At 41.7% G+C, this 22,851-nt stretch overlaps 1 protein-coding gene across 4 annotated transcripts in view; it reads right to left on the bottom strand.

Annotated features, from left to right (window-relative positions):
• Positions 1-22,851, bottom strand: part of LOC126199000 (multidrug resistance protein homolog 49-like) — a 368,814-nt gene that overhangs the window by 185,838 nt on the left and 160,125 nt on the right. For all 4 annotated transcript variants that reach the window (XM_049935679.1, XM_049935676.1, XM_049935680.1 and 1 more), the window contains exons 3-5: positions 14,597-14,657; positions 9,409-9,602; positions 8,458-8,602 (exon numbers count right to left, since the gene is read on the bottom strand). In XM_049935679.1, the coding sequence (XP_049791636.1) occupies positions 8,458-8,602; positions 9,409-9,602; positions 14,597-14,657 (400 nt within the window). The remainder of the gene's footprint in view (positions 1-8,457; positions 8,603-9,408; positions 9,603-14,596; positions 14,658-22,851) is intronic.

Genomic DNA, 22,851 nt, shown 5'->3' with positions numbered 1-22,851 from the left:
AATTTTTGTTTGTCTGCAAGGCTTTGGCTATGTTTATGTTTGCTGTGAAGTTCCCTTTGCTTCCACAGCAGTTTTCTAACTCGGTTGTTGTACCACGGTGGCTCTTTTCCATCTCTTACGATCTTGCTTGGCACATACTCATCTAATGCATATTGTACGATGGTTTTGAACTTTGTCCACTGATCCTCAACACTATCTGTACTTGAGACAAAACTTTTGTGTTGAGCTGTCAGGTACTCTGTAATCTGCTTTTTCTCACTTTTGCTAAACAGAAAAATCTTCCTACCTTTTTTAATATTGCTATTTACGGCTGAAATCATCGATGCAGTAACCGCTTTATGATCGCTGATTCCCTGTTCTACGTTAACTGTTTAAATAGTTCGGGTCTGTTTGTCACCAGAAGGTCTAATATATTATCGCCATGAGTCGGTTCTCTGTTTACCTGCTCAAGGTAGTTTTCAGATAAAGCACTTAAAAAAATTTCACTGGATTCTATGTCCCTACCACCTGTTATGAACGTTTGAGCCTCCCAGTCTATATCCGGCAAATTAAAATCTCCACCCAGAACTATTACATGGTGGGGAAATCTACTCGAAATATTTTCCAAATTATCCTTCATGTGCTCAGCCACAACAGCTGCTGAGCCAGGGGGCCTATAGAGACATCCAATTACCATGTCTGAGCCTGCTTTAACTGTGACCTTCACCCAAATTATTTAACATTTCAGATCTCCGACAATTTCCTTTGATACTATTGCACTTCTTATCGCTATAAACACGCCTCTCCCTTCACTGTCCAGCCTGTCTCTGCGGTATACATTCCAATCTGAGTTTAGGATTTCATTACTGTTTACGTCTGGTTTCAGCCAACTTTCTGTCCCTAGTACTATATGGGCATTGTGACTGTTTATTAAGCATATGGGAGAGAAGGCATTGAGGTTGTGAAGGAACAAAGATAGGGTGTCTTGGCCATGAGTCCAGATCATGAAGATTTCATCAGTGATCCTGAACCAGACTGGAGGTTTGGTGTTTTGGGAGACTAGGAAGGTCACTTCTAGATAACCAATAAAAAGGTTCACACAGGAGGATGCCATGAGGGTGCCCATGACTGTGCTGCATATTTGTTTAAATATCTTCCCTTCAAATGAGAAGTAGATGTGGGTTAGGATACAGTTAGTAAGCTGTCTGAGGAATGAGAGAGTGGGTCTGGAGTCTGAAGGACACTGGAAAAGGTAGTGTTCAATGGCAGTAAGATCATGGGCATGATGGATGTTGGTGTATAGGGAGGTTATGTCAACAGTGATGAGTAGGGATCCAGGAGGTAAAGGGGTGGGGATGGTGGAGAGTCAGCGAAGGAAGTGTTTGGTGTCTTTGACATGGGAGACTATATTATGGGCAAGTGGTTGGAGGTATTGGTCAATGAGGGCTGAAATTCTTTCAGTGGGGGAACAATAACCAGCCACAATGGGGTATCCAGAATTGTTGGGTTTCTGAATTTTGGGGAGCACGTAGAAGGAGGTGAGTGGGGTGTCATATGAGTGAGGAGGGACAATGGTTGAGGGGGGATGTTTTGGAAAGGGCCTAAGGCGTTTTATATTGGTATGACTACCAACCAGCTGTCCATCAGGATGAACACCTACTGCCAAACTGTGGCCAAGAGCAAAGCAGACCATCCTGTGGCACAACATTCAGCTGTACATGACACTTGATTTCAGTGGCTGCTTCACGACCCAAGCCACTGGATCCTTACCTCCACCACCAGCTATTCTGAACTGTGCATCTGGGAGTTATCCTTACAACAGATTCTCCACTTCTGTAATTATCCCAACCTCATCCTACAGTAACATTCTGTCCCTACACCCTACAACCAACAGTTTCCACCCCCTCCACCCCTTCTTTGCTATCATCTCCTCCCTAACCTCACCTCCCACCCTGCATATTTGCAGCCCTCTGCCAACACATCCATCTATCTTCCCCACTCCTCTCCTTTTTTGCTCCTTTTTTCCCTACCTCCCAGCCCCACAACATCCTGATGCTGCGCCTGTTGGTAGTCTAGTCCCTGCACACTGCACCAGACAGTGTTCATCTCTCTCCCCACCTGTATACTACTATCTCTTTCCCTTCCCCACCCCCTCCAGATTGCTGCTTGCATCCCACGTGATGTTGCATTCCGGCCCATGTGTGTGTGTGTGTGTGTGTGTGTGTGTGAGTGTGTGTTGTATGTGTCTCTCTCTCTCTGTTAGTGATGAAGGCTGTGACCGAAAGCTTTATGTTAGTGTCTTTTAAGTGTGCCTGTCTGCAACTTGACATGTCTCTTTTATGGTAAGTAGCAGTCTATCTTTTCCTACATTGTTGATATTCCTACCTGGAGTTTCCTTTGTTTGAAAACATCTTCACATGTAACTATGATTTACTAATGTAATCATACAATGCCTTTACTCCTTGTCATATATCATACATACAAATAAGGTATTATACAATGATTTCCTAGACCAAATAAATGAATAGTACTTTGCCAGCATTCCTGTTTCCTTATTCATTATTAGACTTACTCCTGCACTACTGCTATTTATAAGAAGCATAACAAAGGATGGTTACGAAGAATAAAAATGACGTTTTCAAACATTTTCCGTCACTATTTCTCCTCAGCTGTCAGCTAGTGAAACTAGTAAGTATAAAAATCTTCTGAGCTAATACCTTACTCCCACTGAAAGTAGACAAATAAGCATTATTCATTCCTTGAAATGTTTCTCCCCTGCAGGAAATGATTGGCTAAAAATTAATACATTCAAAATATGGATCTCCTCTAAGATAACAGAAAAAGTGACTTACAGTAAAATCATAAATTTTCTGAATAGAACTATTTAATTTTTGCATGTTAAAATGTTTGTTTGAAATAGAAAACCATCAGTGTATAAGTTCCTCATTTGCCTTAATATGTAGGTGGTGTACGGAAAACAAGAAACATGTAACAGGCATGAGCAAGTTTTCAACTGTGTCAGCATTACAGTATTGTTAGATACAGTATGAATACTGAAACTGTAGGTACTGTCTCTTCTCATGAACAATGGACCTTGCCATGGTGTGTCTCAACTATACAGACTGATGTATCATAACAACAATTAGTGGTGTATCTGTGGAATGGGCAGATTAACATGGTTCCTGAAGAAGGGCAGGTAATTTTTCAGCAGTGACAGAGGAAACAGTCTGGATGTTTCATCAGTCTGGTCTTGGAAGATTGTCTACCATAACCTCACTATGTAACAATATAATGAAAAGTATAATTGCTACTCACCATATAGCGGAGATGCTGAGACGCAGAAAGACACAACAAGAAGACTGTCAGAATCTTATCTTTTGGCCAACAAGGCTTACACACACACTCACACAAATGCAACTCACACACACATATGACCACAGCCTCTGGCAGCTGGAGCCAGACTGTGTGAGGGTCCCCCATCCCACTATTTGATATGTTCATACTGCAGCATGGCTGAAAGCAGTGGGTAACTGCAGCTAATTGTTTTCCACAAACAAGCAGCTCTACTGTATTCTTTAATGATGATGGCATTCTCAAGGGAAAAATATTGCAGATGCAAACAAGTACAACATTCAATTATCCTGGGCATGACTATTCAGGAGTACATTGTTACCGCGAGAAAAAAAAAGTGTTCTGAAGCTCTGAGTGTTGAATGTTAGATCCCTTAACAGCATATCCAGATTATAGAATCTGAAAAGAGAAACTGATTGGCTGGAGTTAAATATAGTGGGAATTAGTAGGAATAACAAGCTTTCTGGCCAATTGAGCACAGGATAATCAATGTAAAATCAAGTAGAAGTAATGCACAAGTAGGTCTGATAATGAACAAGAAAATGTAGATGTCAGTGAACCACTATGAACAACATAATCGTAGTCAATGTGTAACAATAATGGAAATTCCTAGAAGGAACAATATGTAAAATAAGGAAAAGCCAACCATTCACATACAGAGGACTGATGTGTGGAGCACACAAACATGTAACAGTAGACAGTATTCACACTATCTTTTGAGCTCTTGCACTTTTTCTAGTGAAAGACACCTAAATGCCTACATCTGTGGCCATGGCAAGGTTGGTTATTAATTTTTATATATGCTCCACCACCACACTTCAGTTTTGCTAACTCAATTGTCAGAAAGACCACAGACATAACTAGGCCACTAAAATACAGCAAATCTTAGGCTGTGGTAGAATCTCAGTCAAAGTGCACATATTTTGTGCTGATTTGGTAGTGCTACCTTTTCTTACCATTGTAACCAATCAATAAGTCAATATGTACTTCTTGAAAGACTGAAGTATGCAGTACTAACACAATCTATAAATCTAGAGATTAAAAAAAAGTTACCTCTAATTAGAAATACATCCACCTACTTCCCATGTTCTCAAAAATTTTGAGAAGTTAGCTTACAACAGAATACTGAACCCTCTTTCCAAAAATAGCCTTTTTAATGTCAACTCAGTTAAGAAAGTGTAGATAAACAGGAAAAGATGGGTGGGCATGCTGGAAGAGGGTGGCACATAGAGAGAGTGGGAGAGGGGAATAGATAGGAGCTGATAGGGCAGAAGTGGTGAAGCTATTGAGTGAAGGGTATAGGGACAATATGTTACTGAAAGTTGAAGCTCAGATAATTTCGGGGATGGAGAACAAATTGTAAATATAACTCCCATCTGTGCAGTTCAGAAAAGTTGGTGGTAGAGGGGAGGATCCAGATGGGCCGAGAGGTGAAGCAGCTATTGAAATCAGGTGTGTCATGTTCATCTGTATGTTGTGTCACAAGGTGGTCTACTTTGTTCTTGGCCACAGTTTGGTGGTGGTGTTCATTGTGGTGGACAGCCGACTGATAGACATACCAGAATAAAGAACTGTGCAATATTTGCAGGATAGCTGGTGTATGACATGGCTGATTTCATGGGTGGTCTGACCTCTGACAGGGTAGAATAAACCCATGACAGGACTACAATAAGAAGTGCTGGTGAGTGAATTGAACAGGTCTGCACCTGGATCTTCCATAGGGATATGATCTCTGTGTCAAACAGCCAAATCCATTCTTATGCCCCTCACAGTCCCAGCCCCTTGCTACAGGGATCATTTGTGCACCAGTCTCTGCCAACACACACACACCAGTATTTTACCCTCTCTGATCCTCTCCTTTTCCACTTTCCTTTCACTTTCACTGTGGCCGCCCTCCCCCCCTCCCTTGCCCCATCTCTCTCCCGTGGCCTTCCTGCCTCACAGCCTCCAAACATTGCACCGGTTGGCGCCTAGTGCCTGCCCACTCTGCCATACAATGCTCTTCTCTCACCCCACCCACACACTGCTACCCGTTCCCCTTCCCCGCCCCTTTCAGATTGTTGCTTGCATTCTACCCATGACAGTTGCATTCTGGTCTGAGATGCCGAAAATGGCAGTCATGTGAGTCATATGTACATGAGGTGTGCTTAATTGTATGGATGAATGTGTGTGTTTCTCTTTCTTTTTGTTTTTCTAATAAAGGCTGCGGCTGAAAGCTAATATGTAAGTGTCTTTTACTGTTGTCTGTCTACAACTTAATGTATCATCTTTAAGGTAACTAGTAGTATATCTTTTCCTTATACTGTTGATATTCCAACATGGAGTTTCCATTGTTTGATTGTTCAATGTCAAGAAGAAATGATGAGTGCTTGTACACGACACCCAGCAAAATTTAGCTTGGAATCTGTGATTATGATTAAAGGTCACATGTCAGGAGAAATGTGATATATATAGCCACGAAATAAAAGACAAAAATTATTTTCTTCTAAAATTTTTATATTTATAGACATATTCAGGTTCCTAATAATCTATGGACAGTACTGGAGTTCTGCAAAAATCTAAAATTACATAAAAGCAGATGTCATTAGCCGTTCTTTCTATAAATTTTGTGACCAACTGAAATGGAGATTTATAACTGCTCTTTAATAATTAACTGATAATGTAAACTGTCTTCACTACACCTGAGTCCCTCTCAACTTGGGGCCTGAATTGACTGTCCTCCTTTCTTGCCTTCCCTAACCTGTACCTCCTTCCTTTCTGAGGAAGGAATTAACAGTTCCAAGAACTTTGATATTTTTTGTACTTTTATGTGTCTATTGTCAGTATTTAGTATTTCATCTCTTGAAGGTAAGTACTGACCAGCCATTTCTGTCTCCCTGTAATTTTATAGTACTATGACGTGAATACTCATTTCGATGAAATTAAGCACTCAGTCAGGTTTTGTTCTGGGAATTTTCAGCCATCATTAATCATTGTTCTTATCCATCTAGCTCCTAGAATGAATTTTCAGTCTGCAGTGAAGTAAGTTGGTTTGAAACTTCCTAGCAGATTAAAACTGAGTGCCCGAACAGGACTCAAACCTGGGACCTCTGTCTTTCACAGACAAGTGCTCTACTCACTGAATTATCCAAACATGATCTACAACCCATTTCACACCTTTATTTCTACCAGTACCTCTTCTCCACAAGATATGCAGGAAAACATCCATGAAGTTTGGAAGATAAGAGAATAGACACTGCCAGAAATAAAGCTGCATGGGCAAGTTGTGAAGCGTTCTTGAATAGCTCAGTCAGAAAAGCACTTGTCCACAAAAGGCCAATATTCCAGGTTCAAGTCACATCTGACACACAGTTTTAATCTGTCAGAAAGTTTTACTTTTAAAACAGCTATGATTTTTATGTCAGCAATTCATTTACACTGATGGTATGAATTTCATATATAGCAGACCTTATGAGCTACACCTATAGAATCTATAATTTACAAGAAGAGGACACTTCTTTCATAAATATGAACAGGTAACACCTTCCTTCAAAAGTGTTGTTAAAATTATATATAGGGCAAATCATATGATGGAAAATCTAGGATGGAGTAACAACAATATGAGAATGATAGATTGCTACTCACCACATTGAGGAGGAGTTATAAGGCACATAGAAAAATGACCGCTAGATATTAGAATAAGTATTTCATCAGACATAGACAGAACAAAAAACAAACGCAGTCAGACATGCATTACTCCCACACGTATGGCAACTGTCATCTTTGGGCACTAAGGCCTGACTATGAGTGCATCTAAAGTAAGCAGTGATCTTTCCTGAGGTGATTAGTACGGGTACAGAAGAGGCATGGCAACGGGAAGAGACATCAGGATGGGGGTGGGGGAAGGTGCTAGTGCTGCCTGTGTGAGCCTGCAGGGATGTGGTGGGTTCAGGATGGTAGGATAATAGTTGCAGCTTTGGATGGCTGTGGTGGGAGGGGGAGGGGAATATGGAGGGAGGAGAGAAGTAGAGAAGACAAAAGGACTATACAGGTGTACTAAAAGGATAGAAAGCATGTGTAGGGCTCAAGTGGAAGTGGAGAAGGAGATAGACAGGAAGAGGGCATGGGCTATTGAAAGTTGGTGCCAGCAAGATTACAGATTGAAGGATATGCTACAGGGAAAGTTCCCACTTGCACAATTCAGAAAAGCTGGTGTTGCTGGAAAGAACCCAAATGGAACAGGCTGTGGAGCAGTCTTTAAAGTATTGGATGGCATGTGCAGCAGCTTGGTGGTCCAACTGTCTCTTGGCCATGGTTTAGTACGGTCATTCGTGTGGGCAGATAGCTTGTTAGTGATCATGGCCAAGTAGAATGCAGCACAAGTGGCTGCACCTTAGTTGATGGATCAAATGGATGCTTTCACAGGTAGCCCTTTCTTTGATGGGTAGAAGATGACTGACATAGCTTGCATAGGTGGTAGTGAGAGCATGTTTGCGCCTAGGTCTATTGCAGGGATATCAGCCATGGGGCAAGGAGTTTGGAGCAGGAGCGTATTAGGGATGGACAAAGGTACTGCATAGGTTTGTTGAGAGATGGAATACCACTGTGGGAGGATTGGAGAGGATAGTCGGAAAGATATTTCTCATTTCAAGGCAAGATGTGAGGTAGTCAGATCCTTTGCAGAAAATGTGATTCAGTTGCTTCAGACCTAGGTAGTACTGAGTCATGCAGGGGGCTCTCCACTAGAGCTGGACAATGGGTTTGTGGGGAATGGTAGGCGGTTGGTGAGTCAAGTGATGGGTGATCTATTTCCGGACAAGGTAGGGAGGATAATTTCAGTCCACAATGACCTTGGTGAGACCCTTGGCATATTTGGTGATGGACTGTTTGTCATTGAAGATGCAATGACCATGAGTGGCTAGGCTGTATGGAGGGGACTTCTTGGTGAGGAGAGGGAAGCACTTCACAAATGTTTGTTTCACAACTAATACAAGGCTAAACATTGCATGAAGGTTAAAGCATAGAGGCCACACCTCATCCATTTGTGTAGACAATAATCGACTGAACAACTTAGATTAATCACAATTAACTTATGAAAATCATCAACAAGACACAGACTTTAAGTTGTATGTGTGACCAAGAACTTACTTGTTTCTGTGCAGCATTGTTGAGACATATAATGCACAGTATACCCATAATGAACTGTGCTGCTGTTGTTGAAGTCAGCCCAACGCCAAAGGCTCTCGCATCTTCTAGTATTGCATCTTTTGTGTCTTCCTCAGTACCATTAATGCTGAAACATCCATTGCATATTTTATGGTATCAAAAGGAAGATTCACTTTAGAAAACTATAAAATTGGGTGGAGTGGCTGGTACATCATTACCTTCAGGATGAAAAGTTGATAGTACTTCTGATAACACATTTGAAAGAAGAAGAAAACAATAACAAGCTTTTGGAACTGTTAGTTCTCTCCTTAGGGAGGGAAGAGAGAGAGAGTTTGTGATTGGTTGGAGAAGAGGTATAAGTCACTCAGACCTCAAGCTCAGTGACAACCTGTAGTGAGGACATGGGAGGTAAATGCAAAAATCTGTAATAAATCCCGTACTAACACAGCAAACTGTGTGTGTTTGCTCTGATATTCCTTCTGCCAATTGTTTCAGTACTGCATGAACTGCAATTAATGATGACCTCTCCTATTTATATTTTAATACATTATACAAGCTTTTTATTTAATATATTAAAGAATTTGACATTTTCAGTTGTTCAGGAGCCAACATGCATTTCCCTCATTCTCATAACAGATGGGCCCCTCTCATTCCTGGAGTCTGAATGACCTGCCCCCTCTTTCTAAGTTTCCTCAATCTGTACCTCTTTCCTCCACGAGGAAGAAATGAATAGTTCTGAAAGCTAGTAGGAGTTTCCTCACTTTTAAATGTGTATATTGACACTTCTGGAATTTCTCATCCTGAAAGTAATAAGATTTCTCTTGGATATCAAAATCAGAGTAATGTACTCAACATTGATCAGTGTCAGACACATGCAAGAATGTTTTGTTGTGTCTATGGAATATGATTAAATAATTATTGGTTTAAACTTACATTAATCTTCCACCACCAAACCAGCTGAGCATGACTGCTTGGGTTATAGTGGTATTTGACATTGCACGGTCTACTAGCAAAGAAGTGTATTCACCATAAAGTACAATAAAAGCTGGTAATCCCATAGCTGCAATGATTCCAAATGTGATACCAAGGAACACAAAGAACTTCTCTGCACATGTTGCATATCGAAACTGAAAAAAAATAAAATAAAATAAAATAAAATAAAATAAAATAAACAAACACTACTCTTGAGGATATGCTCGTCTATTATTATTGCTAAAACGTTTTATTGCAGACTGTGCGGACTTACAAAGTCATATTAAGAAACAAATGGTACACAGAAAATATATTTCAGGTAAACAGATTGATAAAATCACAGTGTGTCTTACTCTTTTGTCCTGTGTGCTTTCCACTACCCTATTATCAGAGGAATTTATGGCAAGTTAATGATAGATACTGGTAGCTGTTCAAGAGGAATATATTGTGTACCAATAATTTTTCCTTGAAGACTTGTGACAATATAAGAAAGAGACATTTTTACAATACATTACCATTTTTCATACAGCTTTACAATGAATACTGCTTCTTGACATGTATTACACAGGAGCTTTCTATCCCTTAATCTAGAGGATCTGATAATTTGTAGTATCTCCTGAGATATGTATTTAATTTTATTTTGAATCTTCTTGCTTTTATGTTAGATAGGAGCTTATTGAATGCCTTTACACCAGAATACTCTATACAGCTCCAGTCTGAACACTCGACAAGGATGGAATGTCTAAATGAAAATTATTCTTGTCTTGTTTGTGATTGTGCAAATCACAGAACAGTTGAACTGATATTTATTAACAGCTACAAAAATCATTAAGTGGTAAATGTACTTGAAGGTGTAAGAATTCCATGTCATCCCAAAAGACATCTGCAAAACAAGTCATTATCTGTTTTAAACAAAATTACAACTGCTCACTTCTGTTTAACAAATACTTCATTTGCAAATACTAAAAGGTTATATTAGTAAATAAGTAACTAATTCAGAGATACTGCATCAAACTGGAAAGAAAAGAGTTTTATAACAAAATCTGACTGAAAGAAGTGATAAGTAGATAGGTAACCTAATGCGTTAAGGGGGAATGGTTAATCTGATAATGGAAAGAAGTGTAGAATGCAGAGGGTAAAAAATCTAGGGAGATAACAGGAAGCAGGTTGAAGTAGATGTATGCTCCAGTAGTTATAGAGAGATGAAGAGACTTGTACAGGATAAACTAGCATGGGGAGCTTCTTCTTCTTCCAGGAGAAGAAGAAGAATGATAACAACAACAATAAAAACCATAGCAGAAGATTATACATTCTTGATTATTTAGTCCAACATAAGATATGGAATAAAATGAATAACATTGACAGAAAAATACATTTGTCATGTGCATATGTGGGAAAATTCATGGGTAAAAAGCTCATCCTAAACCTCTGGAATGATTCCAATCAAACTTGGTACACATATTAGTTACAATGTGGAAAGAAATACTGGGGTAAGAAGCACCAATTTCCTATTGGGGTATCTATGATAATGTGGAGAGAGAAGGGAGGATAAGGAGATGGACAGACAGCAAGGTTGCAGGAGGTGATAGGGACAGATAGGAGGAAGAGGAGATAGATAGAGACAGGGGAAAGAAGAGATAGGTAGAGAGATGGGGGAGGGAGAGATGAAGGGATAGAAGGAAAGGAGGAAATGTACAGAGAAAGGGCAGAGAAGGGAGATGATCAGAGAGAGGAGAGAGGAGGAGATAGCCACAGAAAGGAAATGGGAGGAGCTGAAGATGGAGACAAAGAGAACGGGGAGGAGGAGATGGACAGAGAGAAAAGGAGGAGGAGATGGACAGAGAGGGGAGGAGATGGACAGATGGGGAGGAACAAATTAACAGAGACAGAAGGGAGGAGGGGATAGACAGAGAGAAGGACAGGAGGAGAAGGGCAGAGAGGTGGATGGAGGAGATGGACGGAGAGAGGGGATGGTGGAGATAGACAAGAAATGAGGAGATGGACTAATAGAAGATTGGAATGAATACATATCCAGGCCACATAAAGATAAACTGTAATGAAGATAAATGAAAAAAGTGAAATTACTAGTGCAGTTAAGAAGAAGGAGAAAATCAGAACTGGAGGTGGTGAAACATCAGAGAGAGGCAGAGAGAGAAAGAGAGAGACAGACAGACAGACAGAAGGTGAGAGAGGAAGTGGGTGCAGACATATAGATAAAAGAGTAAAATATATGAGCAAATTCACAAAAAAAAAAAGTAAGAGGGAATCTAAAAAGGGAGTATGTTAATGGAGGCTTTAAGTCTTGAATGGCAGCAGGATGTAATGATATATCAGAGAGGAAGTTCCTGCCTTAGAAGTTAAGGGAAACACATACCAAATGGGTGAATCTAAATGGCCTGGGTTGAGCACCAAGCACTCATACTGTAGAACATTTCAACCAATGGGTGCTGAGTATCCCCAAAGTGGACGGTTCTCGTCTGTTCATTTATCCTTTCAGCTGATTAGTGGTAATCATTCCTAAATAAAAAGTTGAGCAGTGAACTAACATTTGTGGTTCCATATATTGCTTTGCCTTTGATGTACATTTTATGAGTGGTGTAACTTGAGTAAGTGTTAACAGGTGGCCACATGGGGCAGGTTTTACAATTGGAACAATGCAGTGGTAGAAACCTTGGCAGAGCAATGACAGTCTGGGAATGTACACTCCTGGAAATTGAAATAAGAACACCGTGAATTCATTGTCCCAGGAAGGGGAAACTTTATTGACACATTCCTGGGGTCAGATACATCACATGATCACACTGACAGAACCACAGGCACATAGACACAGGCAACAGAGCATGCACAATGTCGGCACTAGTACAGTGTATATCCACCTTTCGCATCAATACAGGCTGCTATTCTCCCATGGAGACGATCGTAGAGATGCTGGATGTAGTCCTGTGGAACGGCTTGCCATGCCATTTCCACCTGGCGCCTCAGTTGGACCAGCGTTCGTGCTGGACGTGCAGACCGCGTGAGACGACGCTTCATCCAGTCCCAAACATGCTCAATGGGGGACAGATCCGGAGATCTTGCTGGCCAGGGTAGTTGACTTACACCTTCTAGAGCACGTTGGGTGGCACGGGATACATGCGGATGTGCATTGTCCTGTTGGAACAGCAAGTTCCCTTGCCGGTCTAGGAATGGTAGAACGATGGGTTCGATGACGGTTTGGATGTACCGTGCACTATTCAGTGTCCCCTCGATGATCACCAGTGGTGTACGGCCAGTGTAGGAGATCGCTCCCCACACCATGATGCCGGGTGTTGGCCCTGTGTGCCTCGGTCGTATGCAGTCCTGATTGTGGCGCTCACCTGCACGGCGCCAAACACGCATACGACCATCATTGGCACCAAGGCAGAAGCGACTCTCATCGCTGAAGACGACACGTCTCCATTCGTCCCTCCATTCACGCCTGTCGCGACACCACTGGAGGTGGGCTGCACGATGTTGGGGCGTGAGCGGAAGACGGCCTAACGGTGTGCGGGACCGTAGCCCGGCTTCATGGAGACGGTTGCGAATGGTCCTCGCCGATACCCCAGGAGCAACAGTGTCCCTAATTTGCTGGGAAGTGGCGGTGCGGTCCCCTACGGCACTGCGTAGGATCCTACGGTCTTGGCGTGCATCCGTGCGTCGCTGCGGTCCGGTCCCAGGTCGACGGGCACTTGCACCTTCCGCCGACCACTGGCGACAACATCGATGTACTGTGGAGACCTCACGCCCCACGTGTTGAGCAATTCGGCGGTACGTCCACCCGGCCTCCCGCATGCCCACTATACGCCCTCGCTCAAAGTCCGTCAACTGCACATACGGTTCACGTCCACGCTGTCGCGGCATGCTACCAGTGTTAAAGACTGCGATGGAGCTCCGTATGCCACGGCAAACTGGCTGACACTGACGGCGGCGGTGCACAAATGCTGTGCAGCTAGCGCCATTCGACGGCCAACACCGCGGTTCCTGGTGTGTCCGCTGTGCCGTGCGTGTGATCATTGCTTGTACAGCCCTCTCGCAGTGTCCGGAGCAAGTATGGTGGGTCTGACACACCGGTGTCAATGTGTTCTTTTTTCCATTTCCAGGAGTGTATATTGTTTGATTAGGCCTTTACAAAGATTATAAAGTGGAGGAAGTGACAGGAGATGGCTTCTGAAGGATATCAGGGAGAGTATCTCATTTCAGAGTTTGATTTTTGAAAGTCACAGCCATGGTAGTGTTATTTATTGAAACAGTTGAGGCCAGGTGATACTGGGTAAGTAGTGGGCTGCTTCTTAGTTTTTTGAAATGGAAGCTATATTTGTCAGAGGGTGAGTGGAGGACACTGCCCAGGAATTTATCTGAGAACAAAAACTGTTGGGCAGTTGTGAGAAGGCAAGCTGGGAAAGGTTGTTGGCATATGCTTCAAGGAATCTGATGGTGTATCACATACATTTGCCTCAGTTTCCAAGAGATGTTAATGCTGAAGAGGTGAAAGCTGTCAAAGTGGAGGTAATGATGCTCACTGGATCGTTTCATATGGGTTAAGGTTTGAATTTGAACTTCAGTGAGGTGCTTGTCAACATCAAGTCAGGTGGGTCTGGATCTGAAAAAGAAACACATGAGTTTCAGTTGTGAGTAGTTTAGCTGCTGCAAGAAGTAGGAGAGGTCTCCTTCACTGTTTGTCCAGATGATAAAGATGTCATTAATAAATGTGTACTAAGCCAGGGGACCCACATCCTGGGCTCTGAGGAAGACTGGCATAGGTGGGTCTGGTTCTTAATGTGAAGTAGTTATTGGTAAGAATGAAGTGAAGGAAGTGATAATAAATGAAGTTTTTGGGAGGTTTACAAGTGTGAGTAGTAGAGGCAATGTTCTGCAGCTCAGACACCATGTGTATACCAGTATAGGTTGTGACAAGGGTGGTTTCAAGAGGAGAGAGGTGGGAATGGATTTGAAATATTCCAGAAATGGTTAGGTCTTTAATGTAGAATGGGAGGCCCTGCATGGCATGGTGGTGCTGATCAGCTATGGCTGAGATGCATTCAGTATTGACTTTGGCAAAATGTGTGAATGAACAGATGAATTAATCAAACACAATTATTGTATAAATTTTTTTTCTGGCACCTTCACTTACCAATTGATGGTAGCTTACTGGTTTATATTGCTCTTGTTCATCTTTTGGTGAGAGGAAAGATCTGAAAGAAAATCAGTGAGTAAACTGAATGAATGCTTTAGTGATTTTCAAATGAAACTACAAAATACGTAGTAAGTATAAACTTTAAGAACACAAAATGCTACATGTACAATTTCTGTTATTTGCACACACACACACACACACACACACACACACACACACACACACAGAGGTACCTTACTTTGCATACACTACATATCTCCTATGTGTGTCCATCTCTCTGAAATGGAATCAAGAATTCTATATTCATTTTGGGGTGACACTAACCTATCTTAAGAAAGCACAAATCAAAATGTAGTAGTTTTAACTACTGATCAACAAATAAGAGACATAATTAACAATTAACAATAATTCTTCTTAAAAAAAAGAAAAAGACATCATATTGCTTGAATTGAGTCTGTAGTAACACACAGCAGATTGCAGGAATGTCAAGTGAACAGCTGATTTGCTTGACAAGCTGTCAACATAGTTCATGCACTGGCCACCAGGAGCACTGCAATCAGTTTCTCCTTGTTACAGTGCTAAGTTCTGTGACTATTCATTTCTGAGTTGTAATTCTCACTTTGTTACCAAACAGACTTTACAATATATGTCTAAATATTAACTAGTTATGCAGTCACTTCTGTGTGAATTGTTCTAACTCTTCTACATATCAACAGGCATGATTTTTTTTTTTTCTGAATAAAACAATCTCTCAAGATAATGCATTATGTTTCACATCTGTCCTCGCTGTATTAGAACTAAGCATACTTATTAAGTTCATAAGTCAAGCAACTGACTCTGAAATTGGTGATCTCAACATGATTCAGCTAGAGGAAATAAGTTCGACAATACAGAAGCATTAAGCTGAATTTTTGAGAAACAGGAAATGGCAAGATGGCAGGTGCACCCACATTAACCAGACTTGCAGTGCGGCAGCACCGTTTTGGCCACATAACCCAGCATTAAAATCATTCATGCAGGTAGATGCAAGTTTTCTTTGCATTAGAGAGACTACAGCTCCACCCAATTTGCTCTGGTGGTCAGCCAATTAGATCACCACTACACAACATAGATGCAAGACATAACAACCTTACCTACACAAACTTGCCGATATCATCAAAAGTCTGGAGACTAGGCACACAAACACATTTCGCTGTGCTCTTTCCTCAATCAAAAAATGACACTCTGAAATAGGTGCATCCCATTCTCCACTGCCATCTCTGCACCTCTTCATATCAGACCACAATCCAGGATGAAATTTTTTAATGGATACTGGTTCTGATCTATGTATTTTGCTGTGAACTCTACTCACTGCTACACAAGTGTCGACCACCAACCTGGTTACTTCTTCCTGTTGCTAACAACTCATCCATCACGAGTTATGGAATCCAACATAGGTAATTAGATCTGGGACTACAGTATCAGTTTACTTGGAATTTTACTGTGGCAGATGTGATGGAGCCAATCATCAGGACTGATTTCTTAGCACACTATCACCTACTGCCAGTATCATAGATATGGTAGAATTCATGCATCTAGCCAAAGCACAAGAATCTGACCAGGAGCTATGGGGATTTTTAAGACACTGTGCCCAGAGTTCAACTGAGACTTACCAACATCCTAGGTATGAATGCCCAATTATAGTGCAAGTATTTTAACAGTAGAACTCACCTGTTCATATCTTCTGCATCTTGTAAGCATACTTTTGAAAGCAAACAGAACTTACATTACCCCAGTGTCAGGGCATCAATTAAAATAATAAAAGGTCATTTTGTATGGCCAGGGATAGAAAAATATTATTGAACCTGGGCTTGCACATGTCCACAATGTCAGCACAACAAGGTTTCTCACCTTATCCACACCCCAGTGGGAGATTTTCAAGACTAGACAGCACAGTTTGCACATGTTCAGGTTGATGTGGTAGGACCATTACCCCTTTCAGATGGACAATGATATCTTTTGACAGCAACCAACCATGTACTCAACAGCTAGAGGCCATCCCTGTGGACAACATTTCAGCTGAGCCACTGCCACTGCCTCACCCACTTCACATTACAGCAGACCAAGGCTGTCAGTTCAAGTCCAAACTATTTGCCACTTGAGCAAATTTTGTGGTGTGGTGCACCACAAAAGAACAAGCTACCACCATGCAAGTAATGGTATGGTGGAATGTTGGCACTGGTCATTAAAGGTTGCACTAATGTGTCATGAGTCAAAACAGACATCTGTGTCACCATTAGTCTTACTCAGCCCACATATAATTTGCACATTTGACCTGGACTCTTCACCGGCTGAGTTAGTATATGACAAAGTTCTGTGGCTATCTGATAAATTCATCAACCCACTTGCAATCACAATGGATATCTCAAATGAAACAGACTTCACTACTCACTTAAGAAACTGAATGTCACAAATCCAGCTGTGTCAAGCATCATGTCATGGTGCCCCGTAAATCTTTCTACATCAAGAGTTGCAGTCCTGCACACATTTAATGTTGCACTGAGATGGGCTGAAGCTTGTACTGACTCCTCACTGTATGGTTTCACATCATATCCTTAGCATGAAAGAACATTAGACATTCTCATCAGTGGCCAATGGGTAGTGCAAAAATGTTATTAATAGCACATCTATTGCTATTCTATTGGGTTACAGAGAATAAATGGTCAATTAACTGAAAGCTTAAAAGAAAGTATTTTACATCAATTGTACTGCCATGTCATATATGTTTTCCATCATCATCCTCATAACAATCATAACACTCATAGGTTACAGTGCCAGTCAGGCAATCCCTACTGTTGGTAAGTTATTGTTCAGCAGTAACCTCACAAGTATCATAAAATAATTTACTACAAGAAGCTGGCAGAGCAATACAGGATAAAAATTGTGACTAGGTAGAAACTACCTATTCTGATTTCAAGTTGGTGATACATGGTGTATCACCAAGTTCAGTATAAGAAGTGCTACTTTTGATACTGTACTTAAATGATATGCCGAATGAGGCAAATGGAAAGGTGATATTGTATGGGAATGAGACAACAGTAGTAGGAAGCTCTCAATCAAGTTAAGCAAATGAGTACTGTTAATATGATTGCAAATTAAAATTACTAATAAATATTTTGGAGAGAATAATCTGTTCATAAACATGAAGAATATTACTGCACTTGAAAACAAAGCTAACTAAAAATGCTCAATTGGAAGATATAAACATTAAAAATGTTAAAAAGGCTAGAATCAGTAAGTGGAATCCTCATGATTGCAACACAGGATCAAATAGCTTTGATTTGTTTTTAAGAAAAATGTAATTTGTGGTAATATATATATATATATATATATATATATATATATATATATATATATATATATATTACCACAAATTACATTTTTCTTAAAAACAAATCAAAGCTATATATATATATATATATATATATATATATATATATATATATATATATATATATATATATATATATATAATATGGTTATAATAGAGGGAAACATTCCACGTAGGAAAAATATATCTAAAAACAAAGATGATGTGACTTACCAAATGAAAGTGCTGGCAGGTCGACAGACACACAAACGAACACAAACATACACACAAAATTCAAGCTTTCGCAACAAACTGTTGCCTCATCAGGAAAGAGGGAAGGAGAGGGAAAGACGAAAGGATGTGGGTTTTAAGGGAGGAGGTAAGGAGTCATTCCAATCCCGGGAGCAGAAAGACCTACCTTAGGGGGAAAAAAGGACGGGTATACACTCGCACACACACACATATCCATCCACACATATACAGACACAAGCAGACATCTCACAAGCAGACATATTTAAAGACCACAGAAAGAGAAAATAAAGAGAAAATAAGACAACAGGAAAGATTTCGAAATGCAACAGCGACAATAACAAACGTAATTGTTGGGTTCAATTTAATGATATGGTTATAATAGAGGGAAACATTCCACGTAGGAAAAATATATCTAAAAACAAAGATGATGTGACTTACCAAATGAAAGTGCTGGCAGGTTGACAGACACACAAACGAACACAAACATACACACAAAATTCAAGCTTTCGCAACAAACTGTTGCCTCATCAGGAAAGAGGGAAGGAGAGGGAAAGACGAAAGGATGTGGGTTTTAAGGGAGAAGGTAAGGAGTCATTCCAATCCCGGGAGCGGAAAGACCTACCTTAGGTCTTTAAATATGTCTGCTTGTGAGATGTCTGCTTGTGTCTGTATATGTGCGGATGGATATGTGTGTGTGTGCGAGTGTATACCCGTCCTTTTTTCCCCCTAAGGTAGGTCTTTCCGCTCCCGGGATTGGAATGACTCCTTATCTTCTCCCTTAAAACCCACATCCTTTCGTCTTTCCCTCTCCTTCCCTCTTTCCTGATGAGGCAACAGTTTGTTGCGAAAGCTTGAATTTTGTGTGTATGTTTGTGTTTGTTTGTGTGTCTGTCGAGCTGCCAGCACTTTCATTTGGTAAGTCACATCATCTTTGTTTATATATATATATATATATATATATATATATCTGGCAGGTCGACATCTTTGTTTTTATATATATATATATATATATATATATATATATATATATATATATATATATATAAACAAAGATGATGTGACTTACCAAATGAAAGTGCTGGCAGGTCGACAGACACACAAACAAACACAAACATCCACACAAAATTCTAGCTTTCACAACCAATGGTTGCTTCGTCAGGAAAGGGGGAAGGAGAGGGAAAGATGAAAGGATGTGGGTTTTAAGGGAGAGGGTAAGGAGTCATTCCAATCCCGGGAGCCGAAAGACTTACCTTGGGGGAAAAAAGGACAGGTATACACTCGCACACACATACATATCCAACCGCACATACACAGACACGAGCAGACATTTGTAAAGGCGGAGCCTTTACAGCGGGGGTGGTAAAACCTGTCCCATGCACCCTCCCACCACCACCTACTCCAGTCCTGTAACCCGGAAGGTGTACACGATGAAAGGCAGAGCCACGTGTGAAAGCACCAACGTGATTTACCAACTGACCTGCCTACACTGTGAAGCTTTCTATGTGGGAATGACCAGCAACAAACTGTCCATTCACATGAATGGACACAGGCAGACAGTGTTTGTTGGTAATGAGGATCACCCTGTGGCTAAACATGCCTTGGTGCACGGCCAGCACATCTTGGCACAGTGTTACACCGTCCGGGTTATCTGGATACTTCCCACTAACACCAACCTGTCAGAACTCCGGAGATGGGAACTTGCCCTTCAGTACATCCTCTCCTCTCGTTATCCACCAGGCCTCAACCTCCGCTAATTTCAAGTTGCCGCCGTTCATACCTCACCTGTCTTTCAACATCTTTGCCTCTGTACTTCCGCCTCGACTGACATCTCTGCCCGAAATCTTTGCCTTTACAAATGTCTGCTCATGTCTGTGTATGTGCGGATGGATATGTGTGTGTGTTTGCGAGTGTATACCTGTCCTTTTTTCCCCCAAGGTAAGTCTTTCCGCTCCCGGGATTGGAATGACTCCTTACCCTCTCCCTTAAAACCCACATCCTTTCATCTTTCCCTCTCCTTCCCTCTTTCCTGACGAAGCAACCGTTGGTTGCGAAAGCTAGAATTTTGTGTGTATGTTTGTGTTTGTTTGTGTGTCTGTCGACCTGCCAGCACTTTCATTTGGTAAGTCACATCATCTTTGTTTTTAGATATATTTTTCCTACGTGGAAAGTTTCCCCCCTATATATATATATATATATATATATATATATATATATATATATATATATATATATATATTTTTTTTTTTTTTTTCAAGCTTTCGCAACAAACTGTTGCCTCATCAGGAAAGAGGGAAGGAGAGAGAAAGACGAAAGGATGTGGGTTTTAAGGGAGAGGGTAAGGAGTCATTCCAATCCCGGGAGCGGAAAGACTTACCTTAGGGGGAAAAAAGGACGGGTATAACTCGCGCACACACACACACACACACATATCCATCCACACATATACAGACACAAGCAGACATATTTGAAGACCACGTGGAATGTTTCCCTCTATATATATATAAAATATATATATATATACAAAGATGATGTGACTTACCAAATGAAGGTGCTGGCAGGTCAACAGACACACAAACAAACACAAACATACACACAAAATTCAAGCTTTCGCAACAAACTGTTGCCTCATCAGGAAAGAGGGAAGGAGAGGGAAAGACGAAAGGATGTGGGTTTTAAGGGAGATGGTAAGGAGTCATTCCAATCCCGGGAGCGGAAAGACTTACCTTAGGGGGGAAAAAGGACGGGTATACACTCGCACACACACACATATCCATCCACACATATACAGACACAAGCAGACATGTCTGCTTCTGTCTCTGCCCAAACTCTTTGTCTTTAAATATGTTTGCTTGTGTCTTAATATGTGTGGATGGATACGTGTGTGTGTGCAAGTGTATACCTGTCCTTTTTTCCCCTTAAGGTAAGTCTTTCCGCTCCCGGGATTGGAATGACTCCTTACCCTCTCCCTTAAAACCCACATCCTTTCGTCTTTCCCTCTCCTTCCCTCTTTCCTAATGAGGCAACAGTTTGTTGCGAAAGCTTGAATTTTGTGTGTGTGTTTGTGTTTGTTTGTGTGTCTATTGACCAGCCAGCACTTTCGTTCGGTAAGTCACATCATCTTTGTTTTTAGATATATTTTTCCCACGTGGAATGTTTTCCTCATCAGGAAAGAGGGAAGGAGAGGGAAAGACGAAAGGATGTGGGTTTTAAGGGAGAGGGTAAGGAGTCATTCCAATCCTGGGAGCGGAAAGACTTACCTTGGGGGAATAAAGGATGGGTATACACTCGCACACACACACATATCCATGCACACATATACAGACACAAGCAGACATATTTAAAGACAAAGAGTTTGGGCAGAGATGTCAGTCAAGGCAGAAGTGCAGAGGCAAAGATGTTGTTGAATGACAGGTGAGGTATGAGTGGCGGCAACTTGAAATTAGCGGAGATTGAGGCCTGGTGGATAACGGGAAGAGAGGATATATTGAAGAGCAAGTTCCCATCTCCGGAGTTCGGATAGGTTGGTGTTAGTGGGAAGTATCCAGATAACCCGGACGGTGTAACACTGTGCCAAGATGTGCTGGCCATGCACCAAGGCATGTTTAGCCACAGGGTGATCCCCATTACCAACAAACACTGTCTGCCTGTGTCCATTCATACGAATGGACAGTTTGTTGCTGGTCATTCCCACATAGAATGCGTCACAGTGTAGGCAGGTCAGTTGGTAGATCACGTGGGTGCTTTCACATGTGGCTCTGCCTTTGATCGTGTACACCTTCCGGGTTACAGGACTGGAGTAGGTGGTGGTGGGAGGGTGCATGGGACAGGTTTTACACCGGGGGCGGTTACAAGGGTAGGAGCCAGAGGGTAGGGAAGGTGGTTTGGGGATTTCATAGGGATGAACTAAGAGGTTACGAAGGTTAGGTGGATGGCGGAAAGACACTCTTGGTGGAGTGGGGAGGATTTCATGAAGGATGGATCTCATTTCAGGGCAGGATTTGAGGAAGTCTTATCCCTGCTGGAGAGCCACATTCAGAATCTGATCCAGTCCCGGAAAGTATCCTGTCACAAGTGGGGCACTGTTGTGGTTCTTCTGTGGGAGGTTCTGGGTTTGAGAGGATGATGAAGTGGCTCTGGTTATTTGCTTCTGTACCAGGTTGGGAGGGTAGTTGCGGGATGCGAAAGCTGTTGTCAGGTTGTTGGTGTAACACTTCAGGGATTCCGGACTGGAGCAGATTCGTTTGCCACGAAGACCTAGGCTGTAGGGAAGGGACCGTTTGATGTGGAATGGGTGGCAGCTGTCGTAATGGAGGTACTGTTGCTTGTTGATGGGTTTGATGTGGATGGACATGTGAAGCTGGCCATTGGACAGGTGGAGGTCAACATCAAGGAAAGTGGCATGGGATTTGGAGTAGGACCAGGTGAATCTGATGGAACCAAAAGAGTTGAGGTTGGAGAGGAAATTCTGGAGTTCTTCTTCACTGTGAGTCCAGGCCTGGGTAACCAAGAAGACTTCCTCTAAGCGACCCATGAATAGGTTGGCGTACGAAGGGGCCATCCTGGTACCCATGGCTGTTCCCTTTAATTGTTGGTATGTCTGGTCTTCAAAAGTGAAGAAGTTGTGGGTCAGGATGAAGCTGGCTAAGGTAAT

This window comes from Schistocerca nitens, chromosome 8 (genome assembly GCF_023898315.1).
Source record: "Schistocerca nitens isolate TAMUIC-IGC-003100 chromosome 8, iqSchNite1.1, whole genome shotgun sequence".
Lineage (NCBI taxonomy): Eukaryota > Metazoa > Arthropoda > Insecta > Orthoptera > Acrididae > Schistocerca > Schistocerca nitens.
Note: the sequence above shows the minus strand (reverse complement) of the source record. Positions and strands in the feature narration are given on the sequence as shown.